Source organism: Mugil cephalus, chromosome 23, assembly GCF_022458985.1.
Source record: "Mugil cephalus isolate CIBA_MC_2020 chromosome 23, CIBA_Mcephalus_1.1, whole genome shotgun sequence".
Classification (NCBI taxonomy): domain Eukaryota; kingdom Metazoa; phylum Chordata; class Actinopteri; order Mugiliformes; family Mugilidae; genus Mugil; species Mugil cephalus.
In genome coordinates this window covers 12480414-12499628 of record NC_061792.1, presented here as the reverse complement: position 1 = coordinate 12499628, position 19215 = coordinate 12480414, and the positions used below count along the sequence as shown (strand labels likewise).

At 37.8% G+C, this 19215-nt stretch overlaps 2 protein-coding genes and 1 long non-coding RNA gene across 3 annotated transcripts in view; all 3 read left to right on the top strand.

Moving 5' to 3' along the window:
* Positions 1 to 19215, top strand: part of LOC125000974 (NACHT, LRR and PYD domains-containing protein 3-like) — a 196079-nt gene that overhangs the window by 101786 nt on the left and 75078 nt on the right. The window lies entirely within an intron of this gene.
* Positions 1877 to 15006, top strand: LOC125000975 (NACHT, LRR and PYD domains-containing protein 3-like). Its single transcript, XM_047576794.1, has 9 exons — positions 1877 to 1995; positions 2721 to 2799; positions 2943 to 3171; positions 3329 to 5123; positions 5226 to 5399; positions 7318 to 7494; positions 10127 to 10300; positions 11975 to 12148; positions 14341 to 15006. The coding sequence occupies exons 1-9, from the start codon at positions 1928 to 1930 to the stop codon at positions 14762 to 14764; spliced, it is 3294 nt and encodes a 1097-aa protein (XP_047432750.1). The 5' UTR covers positions 1877 to 1927; the 3' UTR covers positions 14765 to 15006.
* Positions 17313 to 18797, top strand: LOC125001087. The gene is made up of 3 exons (XR_007111498.1): positions 17313 to 17613; positions 17831 to 17953; positions 18071 to 18797. It is a non-coding gene; the product is annotated as an uncharacterized LOC125001087 (long non-coding RNA).

Sequence of the window (19215 nt, the reverse complement as noted above, 5' to 3'; positions counted from 1 at the left end):
ATTATTCACCACCAAATCCCATCAATAACCTTCATATTTATGAATGAAAAGCATCATAAACGAATTTTTTAGATATAACACTGCAGACTGTGTTTTACTACAAACTAGAAACTATCAGACGAGTGTTTCCAGAAGCCGTCATTCAACATAATGTCTGTTTATAATGAGGAGGAACAAACTGAATCCTTCACAGCAGACAGCTTAGTTACACTGAGGATTTATTCACATCATTTACTTTAGTAAAATACTCCAGTCCTGCACTGACAATCTATATTAACAAGAACATGAACTTAAAGTATCAAAAGCAAAAATATTCCCTGTGAAATATCAATATAATTATCAGCATTAATGTTTAATCTTCATAATTATTACTATTAAACTCGCTTAAACTGAAACCTGAACACACTGATACAGAAGATCATGAATCAAAAACAGATATGTTGATGGATAAACCTGTCTAACCTGTCCTGTCTCCGTCACAGGTAAAACCTCACCTCATTTCAGGAAGTAACTCACCTGTTCAGTGTTCAGGTTGGAGTGGAGTCTTCTTCATCTCTCTGGACTGGTTAAATAAACTGTAAGTTTGATTTGTTTAAAGCTTTAACTTTGTCTTCAGTAACTTTAATGTTTGTTTCTGCTCTGTAATGTTTGTAGAAGTTGTTCACTTCTACAAACATTTTATTATTAAGTTTGTGTCACTCTGAAGATCAGTCTACATTATTATTAGATAAATGATTCACTGGAATCAAACAGTACGATGATCAGATTAAATTAAATTATTAAATCTTCATTAATCTGGATCCAGCCTAAGATTTAAATCTAAAGTTGCTTTCACTTTCACCACCGTTGTGTCACAGATATTTTTCTCTGTGTAAACTCTTTATAATGTTTAACTCTTTAACATCAGTTTAGTTTCAGCAGAAAAACTTTAGAAATAGTTCACAGTGACAGAGACGGAGCTGAAAACATAAAGTATACGAAGGAGGCGACTATAAATCTATCCGCCATTTTGTGTGTGTGTGTGTGTGTTTGTGTTTTGCACGGACGTCACTCCGCTTCAGTTTAATCTAGTTTAGATTATTTATTCGTCATAATAACAATGTGTTCCCCGTGTTTATCTTAATCGACATACAAGACACTTCACAGTCACTTCATTTAACAAACACTGAGACACTTTAAAATGTCTATATATCTCATGCCTGTGATTAATGATTGGAGATTGGATAAGATTATTTTATTTTTATTTTATTCTGTTTTTCTTTGACTCTTATTCTTATGTTTATGTCTAGTTCAAATACGTTCTGTTATCTTGGGACTCTTGGACAAAACAATTTCCCTGTGGGCATCAATAAAGTGATCTTGACTTCTACAGCTTCATGTCTCCATCTAGTGGACTGATAGTAGAACAACAGCTGATGGTAGAGTCACTGTCTGACTTCATCCACTGACACTGATATGAATCAGAAAATAAGAACCAGTCACTGGAGGAGCAGCTGATGTTTTTACAGCAGAAATGATGTCAAGGATTTGATGTTCAGGTGAATGATTTGTGTTTCCTCTGCAGGTGAAGGTAGAAAGTGTGTGTGAGCTGATGTGAATCCAGCAGCATGGATCAGTGTGAGGACAGAGAGGAGGGAGTCCCTCCCTCTAAAACCACTCTGAGTGTAGAACAGCATTTTAAACAACAACATTTATCTGAGAAAAGGTAAGATAATGTTACAAGAAGTACAGAAGTCAGTGAGCGCCCCCTTGTGTTCAGTCAGGTTTTCAGCTGGTCTCAGTGGTCCAGTTGGTCCACAGTGATCTGCTCTTTCTAGTTTTTAGAGCAGCTTCAGTAACTGTGAGGTAATGTTTTTCATGTTTGTCTCCTAGGAGTCATCAGAAAGAACAATCTGACGACTTTAAACCTGAACCCAGCTCTGTGTCTATGAAGAGTGATCGATCAATGGATTATGACATAACTTTTAAAGGACAAGAACCCTCAACTGTGAAGAAGTTAGTTATAAATTCATTTAAAATGAACATCATGGTCAGATGTACTTCTGAGTAAATCCTGCTACTATAGAGCTACAATACGTCTCTCCTGAACTAACTGTGGAAAATTCATGTTGTCATCATCGACTGGTAACACAAGCAGCACCTTTAGACTAGGTTACTGTGTGATGTCAGAGGCTTTCTTGGTTTATGTATGTTATGATATTTCTGTTGGACTTTGATAAGTTTCATCTTTTCCTTATTTAAACCTGATAAACTGAGGATTTCTCTCCATCTACCAGGAAACAATAGAAACCAGACTCACAAGAACCAAAACATGAACCCAGCTCTATGATGAGAAATTAGTTGTTTAACTTTCAACAGCAACTGTAAGATAGAAATTAATTTCCAACACATCTAACTGATATCAGCACAACTGGTCTACAGTTCATGACACCGTGTTTTTGTCCATGTGGTGAAGTGATACTGTAACAGCTGTTTTAGAAAGAGATAAAAAATTCTAATGATTGAGACATGTGGACGTTCTGTGATTCTCAGTCATCAGGTTTTTGATAAGTGGTTTCACCTCTTTATTAATGTCACAGTAGAAATTATTCTGATCAGAACATTCACTACACAACACACTATCATTAACTCACTGTGGTTTATGTTTGTAGGGAAAACACACATTGATTACAGATGGTGGAGACAATAATGTGAACTAATTATTGATGATTCATTCACAGAGTGAAGCAGCAGAGTTTAAATGTTCTCAGTGATCAGTCTGTTCATCAGCATCAAACACAGCTGGACTCCATATTTAAGGTCTGTACATGGACAACAACTACTTTCCATCATCTCCATGCTGCTCTTTGTAGACCAGTGGACTGTCAGTCTGTCCAACATGGATCTGATGTTTGTCTCCATGATTTCAGTCTGGTTGTCATTCAGATAGTTTTCTGTTCCAGCTGCTGGAGGACAACATTGTGACTTTTGTGAAGAAGGAGCTGAAGAAGATTCAGAGGGATCTGAGTCCAGATTACCCAGAATGCTTAGAGAGTCAGAGGGAGGATGAGGAGGTGTTGGAGGGTGAGGATGAAGAGCAGAGGAGGAGCAGCAGAGACGCATTTGTTAAGATCACACTGAACTTCCTGAGGAGAATGAAGCAGAAGGAGCTGGTTGATCGTCTGCAGAGAAGTAAGAGGATTTCTGTGAACATTGAACCTGATGAATGAATTAAACATTTACTAATGTCTCAAGAAATGAAAGAAAATACAGTATAATCACTCATTCTTTAAAGGAATTAAATGTTGGAAACATATTCACTGATCTTATTTGTTGTTTGTTCCTTCAGATCATTTTGCTCCAGTTTGTCAACGTGAACTTAAATCTAATCTGAAGGAGAAGTTCCAGTGTGTGTTTGAGGGGATTGCTAAAGCAGGAAACTCAGCTCTTCTGAATGAGATCTACACAGAGCTCTACATCACAGAGGGAGAGACTGCAGAGGTCAATGATGAACATGAGGTCAGACAGATTGAAACAGCATCCAGGAAACTAGACAGACCAGAAACAACCATCAGACCAGGAGACATCTTTAAAGCCTCACCTGGAAGACATGGACCAATCAGAAGAGTGATGACAAAGGGAGTGGCTGGCATTGGGAAAACAGTCTTAACACAGAAGTTCACTCTGGACTGGGCTGAAGACAAAGCCAACCAGGACTTCCACTTCACATTTCCATTGACTTTCAGAGAGCTGAATGTGTTGAAAGAGAGAAAGTTCAGCTTGGTGGAACTTGTTCATCACTTCTTCACTGAAACCAAAGAAGCAGGAATCTGCAGCTTTGAAGAGTTTCAGGTTGTGTTCATTTTTGATGGTCTGGATGAGTGTCGACTTCCTCTGGACTTCCACAACACTGAGACCCTGACTGATGTTACAGAGTCCACCTCAGTGGATGTGCTGCTGACAAACCTCATCAGGGGGAAACTGCTTCCCTCTGCTCACCTCTGGATAACCACACGACCTGCAGCAGCCAATCAGATCCCTCCTGAGTGTGTTGACATGGTGACAGAGGTCAGAGGGTTCACAGACCCCCAGAAGGAGGAGTATTTCAGGAAGAGATTCAGTAAAAATAAAGCCAAGAAGATCATCTCCCACATCAAAACATCACGAAGCCTCCACATCATGTGTCACATCCCAGTCTTCTGCTGGATCTCTGCTACAGTTCTGGAGGATGTGTTGAAAACCAGAGAGAGAGGAGAGCTGCCCAAGACCCTGACTGAGATGTACATCCACTTCCTGGTGGTTCAGACCAAAGTGAAGAAGGTCAAGTATGATGGAGGATCTGAGACAGATCCACACTGGAGTCCAGAGACCAGGAAGATGGTTGGGTCTCTGGTAAAACTGTCTTTTGATCAGCTGCTGAAAGGAAACCTGATCTTCTATGAATCAGACCTGACAGAGTGTGGCATCGATATCAGAGCAGCCTCAGTGTACTCAGGAGTGTTGACACAGATCTTTAAAGAGGAGAGAGGACTGTACCAGGACAAGGTGTTCTGCTTCGTCCATCTGAGTGTTCAGGAGTTTCTAGCTGCTCTACATGTTCATCTGACCTTCATCAACTCTTCTGTCAATCTGATGAAAGAACAACAAACAACTTCCCGGAAGTCTAAAGTTTTTAACAAACCAAATCTAACACATCTCCACCAGAGTGCTGTGAACAAAGCCTTACAGAGTCCAAATGGACACCTGGACTTGTTCCTCCGCTTCCTCCTGGGTCTTTCACTGGAGACTAATCAGACTCTTCTACGAGGCCTGATGAAACAGACAAAAAGCTCAAAGACTAGTGAGGAAACAGTCCAGTTCATCAAGAAGAAGTTCAGTGAGGATGTGTCTGTAGAGAGAAGCATCAACTTGTTCCATTGTCTAAATGAACTGAATGATCATTCTCTAGTGGAGGAGATCCAACAGTCCCTGAAATCAGGACGTCTCTCCACTGATAAACTGTCTCCTGCTCAGTGGTCAGCTCTGGTCTTCATCTTACTGTCATCAGAAAATAATCTGGACGAGTTTGTCCTGAAGAAATATTCTGCTTCAGAGGAAACTCTTCTGAGGCTGCTGCCAGTGGTCAAAGCCTCCAACAAAGCTCTGTGAGTACAGAGATAGTTTTAGTCATTAATAGATACACAGCAATCTTTAAACTGAGGAAAATACAAGTCTGACTAGTTCTTTATATTTTATTTTCTCTACAGACTCAGTGGCTGTAACCTCTCAGAAAGAAGCTGTGAAGCTCTGTCCTTAGTTCTCAGCTCCCAGTCCTCTAATCTGACAGAACTGGACCTCAGTAACAACAACCTGGAGGATTCAGGAGTGGAGCAGCTGTGCACTGGACTGAAGAGTCCAAACTGTAAACTGGAAACTCTGAGGTCAGTTCAGACTGCTTTGTTTTTATTTAGGTTTTTATTTCAGCTTTTATTCGTTTTATTGAATTATCATTGATTGAAGACAGAAGATCCTGTTTTTTTATCAGTTCTCTTGTCAGGTTTGGTGGAAATTCACATGAAAGGACACAAAGTCAGAACACTTCAGGTCTTTGTTTAATCTTCTTCTATAGATGAGTTAACACATTAAATGAGTTATTGTAGTCAGTAATCATTCTTTCTTTTCATACTGTCTGTGAAGAAATCTCTTAATAATCTGAGTCCAATGTGACCAGATGGAGGACAAACTCTACAGTGATGTTCTGTGAATGAATGATTGTAAAGTTGATCTTAAACTAATCTTCTGCTGCAGCAGATCCAGTCAGTATCTTTGTGTTTTCACGGACAGAAACTAAAAGAGAGAACTTTGTTCTACAACAATTCAATGAATGAAACAGTGTCAGACTGAAGCTTCATGTTAGTGTCAGTGATCCACAATAATTGAGACATATACTACCAGTCAAAATGTTGGACACACCTTCTCATTTGATATATTTTTTTCTTATTTCTACGACTATTAACATTGTAGATTCTCTCTGAAGGCATTAAATAAGTGTTGAATAATTCAAACCATGTTTTATATTGTAGATTCTTCAAAATAACCATCTTTTGCTTTGATTACTGCTTTGCTCACTCTTGGTGATCTCTATATGAGCTTCATGAGGTACTCACCTGAAATGGTTTTCCATCAATCTTGAAGGAGTTCCCAGACATGGTGAGCACTTATTGACCCTTTTGTCTTCACTCTGTGGTCCATCTCATCCCAAACCATCTGGATTGGGTTTAGGTCAGATGACTGGGGAGGCCAGGCCAGTCCATCACTCTCCTTCTTGATCAAATAGCCCTTAGACAGTCTGGAGGTGTGTTTGGGGTCATTGTCCTGTTGAAAAATAAATGCCATCATGCTTCCTCCTCCATGCTTCACAGTGGGAACCATCCACGTAGAGACCATTCACACATCTCAAATTTGGATTTATCAGCAAAAAGCACAGATGGTGCTGGTCTAAATCTCCTCTGCTTGTTGTTTGTCCTTAGTCGTGGTTTCTTAGCAGCTATTTGACCATAAACCTGATTCTCCTCTGAACATTTGATGTAGAGATGTGTCTGCTACTAGAACTCTGTGTGGTATTTATCTAGGCTTTAATCTGAGGTGCTGTTAACTTGTTATTTCTGAGGCTGGTGACTCAGCAGCAGAGGTGACTCTTGGTCTTCTTTTCCTCATGTCAACCAGTTTGGGGACACATTCAAAGTTTTTGATGTTTTCCAGACTGACCTCCAGTCCTTAAAGTAATGACGGACTGTCCTTTCTCTTTTCTTAGCTGATTGTTTCTTGCCGTAATATAAATTGTAACAGTTATATAATAGGGCTGTCAGCTGTGTACCAACCTGACTTCTACACAACACAACTGATTGTCCCAACTTTATTAAGAAGGCGAGAAAACAACTGAACCCTGACAAGGCTCAGCTGTGAGATGAAAATCATGAAGCTCATTGAGAGAAGGTCAAAGGTTTTCAGAGATGTCAATAAAACAAAGGGTGGCGACTTTGAGGAATCTAAAATGTAAAACATATTTAAAAAACATTTTATTTGCTGCATAATTCCATATATCTTGCTTCGTATATTCAATATATTCACTATGTATCTACAATGTAGAAAGAAGTAAAAATAAAGAGAAAACCTTGAATGAGAAGGTGTGTTCAACCTTTGACTGGTAGTTGGGTTCAGCTACACATTTAAAACCTGAACACATCTTATTATTGTTTATTCAGGTTGAAGTCCTGCAGGTCAAGATTCTTAATGTAATATCAAATTAATTAATGATACACAGACCTTCTAACCTAACATATTTTATTCTTCATTCAGTTTGAACAGCTGCAGGTTGAGAGAGACCAACTGTTATTATCTGGTCTCAGCTCTGAAGTCCAACCCCTCCCATCTGAAACATCTGGACCTGAGTGACAACTTGTACCTGCAGGATCCAGGAGTGAAACATCTGTGTGGTTTTCTGGAGAGTCCAGACTGTAGACTGGAGACTCTGAGGTCAGACATCATGTTTTGTTTGTGTTCTCAGATTAATATGATGTGAAAGTTGTGTTGATACTAATCTACAGACATCAGGCTGATATTCTACTGATCCACACTGAGGATCTTCATGGTAAACTCTGTTTTCTTCTTCTGTGGTTTAGTCCATTGACTGTGGCAGAGTTATGTTGACTACACATTTAAAACCATAGAAGAAGAAAAATCCTCCACTGGATGATTCATTCTGAAACTATGACATACGTGATGTTCACCTATAATTTCACCTCATGTTTTCAGATTCAAACCACAACAACTAATATTTTTTCTGTTATTAATGAAGCTGTCTGTGAGGGACCGAGCTCCAAAGCAAGAGGAGTCACAGTTGGTTTTTGAAAAATACAGGTTTTATTTACCCAAAAAAATAGGAAAACAATTTACAGAAACAAGCAGCTAATTCTGGGCCCATAAAAGAGGTCAAATAAACAAAAGTGAACTCAGGCTATAATGCTACAGCAACATGACAAACCAACTGACCTAACGAACAGACAACAAAGGAGACTTATATAGTGGCTGATCAGGCCAATTACACACAAAGGGAACAACATAAAACACCAACACATTAACTAACAACAAAAGAAACAACACAGGACATTTTGCAGCGTATTTTTCGGCCGTTTCCTGCTCCAGCTCTGACAGTTACAGTGTTGCCATGGAGATGGATACAATGTTGTCACAGACTTGGCGGAGCAATATTTTTAGTGATGAGTCAGCTGTGCTGTAATGCTGATATGAGCACGTTCTAAATGTCTTTTTGACCAATCAGATTATTTGGTCAGAACTACTTGTTGTATAATCATAATTTACTGATTGTCAGAATGAAGGACTTATTGTGAAATTCCTCTCAGTTTATTTTGAAGGGCTGTAGCTTTGAATCCACATACAGAGAATCACAGTGAATGTTAGTTTTAACTTAGTTACTTGGTAGAGATGTCTTCTACCTTTAGAGTTACACTTTTATTTCCATCACAAAAGCCACAAAATAAATAATTGAATAAATATCAAGATATAATTTGTCCCTGGCCCTGAAGGTTTCATTATAATTTATATGATTTGAGCATAAAAATAAAAATCTACATTTTGAAGTGTCAACTGGTTTTCTATATATTTTTGGTTAAATATTCTTAATGAAATATCAAATGAATGAATGATACACAGACCTTCTGACCTAACGTCTTTTATCTTTAATTCAGACTGAGTTGCTGCAGTTTGTCAGCGATCAGCTGTTATTATCTGGCTTTAGCTCTGAAGTCCAACCCCTCCCATCTGAAACATCTGGACCTGAGTAAAAACAACCTGAAGGATTCAGATGTGAATCATCTGTGTGGTTTTCTGGAGAGTCCAGACTGTAGACTGGAGACTCTGAGGTCAGACATCATGTTTTATTTGTGTTTTCAGATTAATATGATGTGAAAGTTGTGTTGACACTAATCTACAGACATCAGGCTGATATTCTACTGATCCACACTGAGGATCTTCATGGTAAACTCTGTTTACTTCTTCTGTGGTTTAGTCCATTGACTGTGGCAGAGTTATGTTGAGCTACACACTTAAAACCATAGAAGAAGAAAAATCCTCCGCTGGATGATTCCTTCTGAAACTATGACACACTTGATGTTCACCTATAATTTCACCTCATGTTTTCAGATTCAAACCACAACAACTAATATTTTTTCTGTTATTAATGAAGCTGTCTGTGAGGGACCGAGCTGCAAAGCAAGAGGATTCGCAGTTGGATTTTGAAAAATACAGGTTTTATTTACCCAAAAAAATTAGGAAAACAATTTACAAAAACAAGCAGTTAATTCTGGGCCCATAAAAGAGGTCAAATAAACAGAACTGAACTCAGGCTATAATGCTACAGCAACCTGACAAACCAACTGAGCTAACGAACAGACAACAAAGGAGACTTATATAGTGGCTGATCAGGCCAATTACACACAAAGGGAACAACATAAAACACAAACACATTCACGAACAAAAAAAGAAACAATACATTTTGCAGCGTAATTTTCAGCCGTTTCCTGCTCCAGCTCTGACAGTTACAGTGTTGCCATGGAGATGGATACAATGTTGCCACAGACTTGGCGGAGCAATATCTTTAGTGATGAGTCAGTCGTACTGTGATGCTGATATGAGCATGTTCTAAATGTCTTATTGACCAATCAGATTATTTGGTCAGAACTACTTGTTGTATGATCATAATTTACTGATTGTCAGAATGAAGGACTTATTGTGAAATTTCTCTCAGTTTATTTTGAAGGGCTGTAGTTTTGAATCCACATACACAGAATCACAGTGAATGTTAGTTTTAACTTAGTTACTTGGTAGAGATGTCTTCTACCTTTAGAGTGACACTTTTATTTCCATCACAAAAGCCACAAAATGAATTAATAAACATCAAGATATAATTTGTTCCTGGGCCTGAATGTTTCATTTTAATTTACATGATCTGAGCATAAAACTAAAAATCTGCATATTGAAGTGTCAACTGGTTTTCTATATATTTTTTGGTTAAATATTCTTAATGAAATATCAAATGAATTAATGATACACAGACCTTCTGACCTGATGTCTTTTATTCTTCATTCAGTTTGAACAGCTGCAGTTTGTCAGAGATCAGCTGTGATTCTCTGGGTTCAGCTCTGAAGTCCAACCCCTCCAATCTGAAACATCTGGACCTGAGTAACAACAACCTGCAGGATCAAGGAGTGAAACATCTGTGTGGTTTTCTGAAGAGTCCAGACTGTAGACTGGAGACTCTGAGGTCAGACATCATGTTTTATTTGTGTGTTCAGATTAACATGATGTGAAAGTTGTGTTGACACTAATCTACAGACATCAGGCTGATATTCTACTGATCCACACTGAGGATCTTCATGGTAAAGACACTTTACACTAGATTTGATTTGGATTTGGTTTGATAACTAATGAAACTATTGTAAAGATAAATGACAGATGAATCAATAATGAAATGTATTTTCATGTTTAGTCGTAAATTAAATGTCTCCATCATAACATGAACATATTTCAGAGTCTTGATCATCATTTTGATTTTCACCTTCAGTTTCACCTCACGTTTTTCAAATTAAAACCACAACAACAACTAATATTTTCTGATGTTATTAATGAAGCTGTCCATTATTGAAATACTTGAGTCTATAAAAATATCAATCATCATGCAAAATATTGATCCAACTTTCTCAGACTTTAAGGTGATGTCTCCAGATTTCTGTTTTTATCCCAAACCAGAAATATTCAGTTTACTGTGATAGAAAATATAAAATGTTCTCAGTGAATAAACTGGAAACAGTTTAGTTTTTCTGTTTGATCAATGACTCAAACCATCATCACGATGGTTCAGCCCTAGAAGCTGCAATCAGACGCTGCAACACCAACAACTGCATCACCTTGGACACTGTTTTGCTACTTTTGTACATTTGTTCATGATGGTAATTATGTAATTCTTTTGAATACACTGTTTATTTTATCTTACTAGATAATATTTATTTTTATTTTAATCTAATCTCATTTTATTTTGTCTTTCTTGTGGTTTTTAATAGTGTTACTTTTATGGGCAACAAAGCTACTGTGACCAAGTCATTTCCCTCATGGATCATTAAAGTCTGTCTAAGTCTAAATATGTATTTAGACCATATGAACACGGGAGCTGATTCAGACACTTGTTAACATCATCACATTAGACAACATTAAGACACTTTTTCATGGTACCTAATAAATCATTTCTACTCAGAGTTCATGTAGAGGTGGACCTTGTAGACCACATTAGACCCTGATTAGACCTGAGAATGTTTCCTTGATCTTCTCTGATTGGCTGAATGAAAATCACATGACAATGAACCTCACTGAGAGACACAGAGACACAATTTAAAATGTGATGATGTCACCAAATATGGTTCCTTGCCCCATAAAGGTTCAAACAATTGGTAACTTCATTTATTATCATGTAATAAGAAAATGTTCTAAGTAATAACACTTAAATATTCTTTTCTTATTTCTTCATACACTTTCATTCAGTATTTATTCAGAATTTACTGATTGTCAGAATGAAGGACTTATTGTGAAATTCCTCTCAGTTTATTTTGAAGGGCTGTAGCTTTGAATCCACATACAGAGAATCACAGTGAATGTTAGTTTTAACTTAGTTACTTGGTAGAGATGTCTTCTACCTTTAGAGTTACACTTTTATTTCCATCACAAAAGCCATAAAATTAATAAATGAAAAAATATCAACATATAATTTTTCCCTGGGCCTGAATGTTTCATTTTATTGATATGATTTGAGCATAAACAAAAAATCTGCATATTAAAGTGTCAACTGGGTTTCTATATATTTTTCGTTTAAAATTTCTTTATGAAATATCAAATTAATTAATGATACACAGACCTTCTGACCTAACATATTTTATTCTTCATTCAGTTTGAACAGCTGCAGTTTGTCAGTGATCAGCTGTGATTCTCTGGTCTCAGCTCTGAAGTCCAACCCCTCCCATCTGAAACATCTGGACCTGAGTCACAACAGCCTGAAGGATCCAGGAGTGAAACATCTGTGTGGTTTTCTGGAGAGTCCAGACTGTAGACTGGAGACTCTGAGGTCAGACATCATGTTTTATTTGTGTTCAGATTAATATGATGTGAAAGTTGTGTTGACACTAATCTACAGACATCAGGCTGATATTCTACTGATCCACACTGAGGATCTTCATGGTAAACTCTGTTTTCTTCTTCTGTGGTTTAGTCCATTGACTGTGGCAGTGTCACAATCTTTTTTTCCAATAGTTCAGTCTATAAAATGTCAAAAATGTTGAAACATGCTGATTCCACTTTCTCTGAGTTCAAGGTGTCGTCTTCAGATATTTAATTTTATCCAAAACCAGAAATATTCAGTTTACTGTGATAGAAAACATAAAATGTTCCCAGTGAATAAACTGGAAACAGTTTAGTTTTTCTGTTTGATCAATGACTCAAACCATCATCACTGTGGTTTTTGATCTTCTCTTCATGGACTCATCAACTCATCAACTTATTGTTTCAGCTCTAATTCAAACAGTTTTTACACTAAGAGACAGAAACAAATATTCAGTATTGTGTAAAGATAAATGTCAGATGAATCAATGATGAAATGTATTTTCATGTTTAGTCCTAATTTAAATGTGTCCATCATAACATGAACATATTTTAGAGTCTTGATCATCATTTTATCAACATTTCCATATTTGGTGTTTTTCTGATCTTTGAGTAGAAAGTGAAATAAATGTCAGAGGGTTTTTACTTGTGTTTGTTGGTCAACATGAGTTTGTGTGGGTGGATCCACTGGTGGAGCTGTCAGAGTTTCAGAGCTGAAGTCACTACGTCTTTATTGAAGCAGCAGCTTGTTGTCATTAATATTAATGAGAGCTCTTTTTCTCTTCTTCTATTTGACTGATTGAAGCTGCTTCCTGTTGGTTCACATGTTTAGAGTTTCTATTTTCTAAACTTGTACTTTCTGAACCTTCTTCAGCTCTGAACAGACAATGAAACACTGAATGACTTTAAGATAGAACTTTGTCTTTTAAACCAACATCTTTCATTCTTTATTCAGATTGAAAAGCTGCAGTTTGTCAGAGATCAGCTCTTATTATCTGGTCTCAGCTCTGAAGTCCAACCCCTCCCATCTGAAACATCTGGACCTGAGTACCAACAACCTGATGGATCCAGGAGTGAAACATCTGTGTGGTTTTCTGGAGAGTCCAGACTGTAGACTGGATACTCTGAGGTCAGACATCATGTTTTATTTGTGTGTTCAGATTAATATGATGTGAAAGTTGTGTTGACACTAATCTACAGACATCAGGCTGATATTCTACTGATCCACACTGAGGATCTTCATGGTAAAAACACTTTACACTAGATTTGATTTGGATTTGGTTTGATAACTAATGAAACTACTGTAAAGATAAATGACAGATGAATCAATAATTAAATGTATTTTCGTGTTTAGTCCTAATTTAAATGTCTCCATCATAACATGAACATATTTTAGAGTCTTGATCATCATTTTGATTTTCACCTTCAGTTTCACCTCACCTTTTTATGGTACCTAATAAATCATTTCTACTCAGAGTTCATGTAGAGGTGGACCTTGTAGACCACATTAGACCCTGATTAGACCTGAGAATGTTTCCTTGATCTTCTCTGATTGGCTGAATGAAAACCACATGACAATGAACCTCAATGAGAGACACAGAGACACAATTTAAAATGTGATGATGTCACCAAATATGGTTCCTTGCCCCATAAAGGTTCAAACAATTGGTAACCTCATTTATTATTACGTAATAAGCAAATGTTCTAAGTAATAATACTTAAATATTCTTTTCTAATTTCTTCATACACTTTCATTCAGTATTTATTCATAATTTACTGATTGTCAGAATGAAGGACTTATTGTGAAATTCCTCTCAGTTTATTTTGAAGGGCTGTAGCTTTGAATCCACACACAGAGAATCACAGTGAATGTTAGTTTTAACTTAGTTACTTGGTAGAGATGTCTTCTACCTTTAGAGTGACACTTTTATTTCCATCACAAAAGCCACAAAATAAATTAATAAATATCAAGATATAATTTGTCCCTGGCCCTGAAGGTTTCATTATAATTTATATGATTTGAGCATGAAACTAATAATCTACATATTGAAGTGTCAACTGGTTTTCTATATATTTTTTGGTTAAATATTCTTAATGAAATATCAAATGAATTAATGATACACAGACCTTCTGACCTGATGTCTTTTATTCTTCATTCAGTTTGAACAGCTGCAGTTTGTCAAAGATCAGTTGTGATTCTCTGGGTTCAGCTCTGAAGTACAACCCCTCCCATCTGAAACATCTGGACCTGAGTAAAAACAACCTGATGGATTCAGGAGTGAAACATCTGTGTGGTTTTCTGGAGAGTCCAGACTGCAGACTGGAGACTCTGAGGTCAGACATCATGTTTTATTTGTGTGCTGATGACTCTGTAGTGGTAGGGTGTGTTAGAGATGGACAGGAGGTGGAGTATAGGACACTGACCACAGACTTTGTGAAGTGGTCTCAGGCAAACCACCTACTCGTGAATGTGGACAAGATCACAGAGCTGGAAGAGGTCACCAGTGGAGCTCATCCCCATCCAGGGCCTGGAGGTGGAAGTAGTGGACCACTACGATGCTGTGTACAAGAAGGGCCTGAGTAGACTCTACTTTCTCAGGAAGCTCAGGTCTTTCAACGTGTGCAGTGAATTACTAGAGTCTTTCTACCAGTCTGTTGTAGCGAGTGCCCTGTTCTTTCCTGTGGTTTGTTAGGAGAGTAGTAGCAGCAAAAAAGACACACCAGCAAATTGATCTGAAAGACTGGACATGTGATCGGTAGAGAGTTGGAGTCTTTTGTCTCAGTGAGGGACAGGAGGACACTGGATAAACTGCTCTCCATTATGGACAATCCATCCCAGTAACCCAACAGTAGAGGGTCAGAGGAGCTCATTCTCCAGCAGAATGATTCAGCTCCACTGCCACAGTGAACACTGCACAACTTATTTTATTCCATCTGTCTTTATTCCATCTAAGTTGTGTTGACACTAATCTACAGACATCAGGCTGATATTCTACTTGATTAACTTTGACATTTCATCAAAACATTGATAAATGTCACATGAATCAGTGATGAAATGCATCGTCATGTTTAGTCATAAATGTCAGACGTTTGCTTTTTGGTTAACATGAGTTTGTAGCGATGGATCCACTGGTCGTCTGACACCTGAATGAATAATAACAAAACAACAGCAATAATGTCTGAACTTTGTCCTTTCAACTTCTCTTTTTTTTTCTCTATTCAGTTTGAGGGGCTGCAGTTTGTCAAAGATCAGCTGTGATTCTCTGGTCTCAGCTCTGAAGTCCAACCCCTCCCATCTGAAACATCTGGACCTGAGTTACAACTTCCTGAAGGATTCAGATGTGAAGCAGCTTCTTGATCTTGTGAAGAGTCCAGACTGTAGACTGAAGACTCTGAGGTGAGTGGAGGGTTGGAGTCAGTTCATTCTTCTTTCCGTAGTTTTGTACTAGGCACAGAATGTAAAGTGTTTCCTGGAAACCTGCTGCTGTTTTCTTCACAGATGCTGTTAGAGGAGAATGGAGACAGACTGGACAGAAAGACAGAGACAACAGTCAGACAATCAGATCATCCTGAAGCTTGTTGTGTTGATGTTTTCAGGAAATAAATGTGGATTCCAGCTGACAGCCTTACTAGATGAATAGAGACAGTGGTCCTCATTCATCAGATCTGATCTCAGACTCTTTGTTCTTTCTCCTCAAAACTAAACAACTGATCAGTTTCATCTTTGTCACAGCTCTGAGATCAGTCTGACTGAAGCCTGTAAATCACAGAACCATCATTACATTTAGTAACCATGTGGTCTTTCTACAGAGCAGAACCTCTGCTGAGGTCCAGTCATCACATCTGTATCTCTGTCATTAGTTTCATCAGATATCTTCAATGTTTCTTAGTCAGCTGATGCTTCAGAAACACATGATATGTTCATCAACACACTCAGACTCTTTATTGAAATGGAACAGCTGGAAATCCATCACTAAAGTTGTAGTAGTTAAGTAGATTTAATTGTAAAAGGAACCATATATATTGTCCTTCATGTTAAAAATATTCTCAGCCTCAAGAATTCTGTGGACTGTGAATATTTGTTGCTGCTGATGATGAAGTGATTCTCTGTAAACACTGACTTATCTACTGTTGTTGTTGTTCTCTCTACAGATGGCGGTGAACAGGACGGTATGTGAGCTGAGAGAGGATGAGCTGAGTCCTGATGATCCAGAGGTTGAATCAGCAGCAGCTTGTGTGTATAGAGACTCTGACTGGACCATGTTACTGGGAGGTGGAGTCAAGAGATTAAAGATCCTCAACAGAGCTGCACAAACTATTAACACCAACAAGTAAAGACCAGTCCCTCTCCTGAATTATTGGACGCATTAATCAACCAGCATCAACAGTCTTTCTATATTCTAATGTGTCTCTTCACTTCTGTATTTATTGTTCTGTTTATTTTACACCTTTTTCAACCAAACATTTATTTCATTTGAAAAGAAGCAGGAAGCAGTTTTCACACCGAGCCTCTGCTTTATGTATCATTGTCAGAGATGGAGATAAACTGTTGTTGTTATTGTGACACACTTTCATCTACACTTTGCTTTGTTGTGCTTCACTCTTCACTGACTGGTTACAGAGACGTTATTTAAAAAATGTCTCAGAATTAAAATTAAGAGCTCAGCGCCTTCAGAAAAACTTAAAGGCTCATTTAAGACTTAATTAATGGCACTTCTAGGTTTTCCATAATGATCGTTGTAAGTTCTTGTGTATTTTGTACCTTCTTTCAAACTTCATACTGTCTTTTATTGTTTGTAGATTGCTTGTATATATTTTCGTAGCAACTTCTGCACTACTGTGACAAGGTCATTTCCAACATGTGCGATAAATAAATGTTGTTTTATGTCTTATTTTTGAATGAAGCTTTTACTTCGAACATGAAAAAGCACACACAGAAGTCAAACTAGTCAAAACTACAAAAACAATCTTAACATAAAATGTCCCAAAGGAAGTAGGAAGAAGCTTATTTAATCCTATCCCTTCTCCTTCCTTAGTGATTAATGATCAGTTTCTTACTTTCCATTTTTTTTACAGTGTTACGAGTTAGTTGTAGTTCCATGCAGTGACCACCGGAGGGCAGTAAACATTCTTCAGACAGTTGTAGTTACAGACAGTGACCACCGGATGGCAGTGATCGTGATGGTTTCTCTCTGTTGTTATTAAAGCGACATGATGTAGTTCATCGTTTCACCGCCAGATGGAGACAAATCTCTGTCACCGGTCATTTTACTATCGTAAAAGAAGAAACCGGAAGTAGTGAACAGGTGTTGATCAGTCAATGGTGTTGATTAATTAACCTGATTAATGTTGAGTTAGCAACTGACTTTGGTCTCACTGTATAGGGAACAAATAAGTAAAACCCGACATGAAGACACTGAGAGTTATATCCAGGTACAGTAATTCGTGTTAAAGTTGACTTCCTGTTCGTGTTTAGCTGTTAGCTTTGAAGCTAATAGAGGAGGAGCTTGTGTTGTTTTGCTAAAGTTAAGAAGAAATATTATGTAGCGTTTCACTGCTTCATCCCAAATAAACTGGTTTGAGCATTAATTTAATATTAAGATGGTTCAGGTAAACACGACATTACAAATATTTATTTTTGTAAATGCAGTGACAGGATGTTGAGGAGAACAGTCAGTGATGCAGTGAGTTTCCACCAGGACCAAGACCTCAACACAACCATGTTCCTCCTGAAATCCTGCTCAGAGAAGAGATAGAGGTCAGAGACTTCAAGGTAAATCCTGCAGGGATCCAGGATACATTAATGTTCACACTACAAGAATAAAACATTTTGGTTTTCTTGTCTTCCGTTGTGCATGTCCTCATGTCTTTTCCATGTCTTTACCGTCAGCTTGGACTCACGTAGAGACAGATCTTAGAAGTGCTCTGCGGTGTTCACCAAACCCACAGATGAGAGATCCAAGCCCAGGATATGAGACAGATGTGTGGGAGAAAACCCATCCAGCGTCTGACTGCAGGTCAGGTACAGATGAGCTAAAGTTTATGATGTTTATCACTTGAGACATGAGACATCAACTCATCCTCCTCCTTCTGCAGCTTAATTATTCTCCTGGTTGATTTCAGCGTGATGAGGCATCGCGTCATCTTTCTGTACTTTCTCATTACCTTTGTAGGAATTAGGCATCTGCAGTGGAAACGGATGACCTCCATTGTTTCATTCGTTTTTTAAATTTGGAATATTGTTTAGTCATGTTTTTTTTTTTGTTTGTTTGTTTCTTTTTACAAATGTGCTGCAGGACGTAAAGCAGATCAGATCAGATCTGGCGTTGTATGTAAACTCTTGTTACTGCAGAGACTGAATGAGCTCTATGATGAAGACGGGATGTTTTACTCCAAAGAATCTGTCATACTTGAAAAATGTGCAGATGTTTTGTTTTTCCAGATGTTTTGTGTTTTTCTTGGATGTTTCTGGGCAGATAAACTGCTGATGTCTCGTCTGTGATGTTAAAACAAGTTTAAATGTTCAGCTACCGTCAATTATATCATGAATGTTTAATGTTTTTAGTGTTTTTTCATGTGTGCTTATGCTGAGTGTTTCAGGCCGTTCAGATATTTATTCACAATTTTAATAAAAGTCAGAAAAAGCTGCTCGATGTGTTTCTGTGGCTTTAAAGTGTTCAGGTCTTTGATAATGTTGAGACTCAGGAATCTGTCCAGTGAAGAAAAGATTTAATTCAAAGATGAAACTCTAAGAAGAATTCTTCTGCTCATGTGAATTTAACTCAAAGTTAAACTAAAGATCTTCAGATGAGCTCAAAGAGCTGTGGCTGTTAGAAGGTTCAGACATTTGGAGGTGGAGGGTTAGTGGCTGTAAAAACACTGAGAGACTGTGTCTTCAGTCTTCAGCTGCTTCACTGGTCCAACACTCAAAGCTTCTCCAGAGTCCAGAGGAGAGTCTGAGGTTGAGAGTCTTCAGGTTGAGGGAGTCACTGACTGAACGGCTCAGTGAGTCGGGAGTTGAATCTAGAGCTGAAT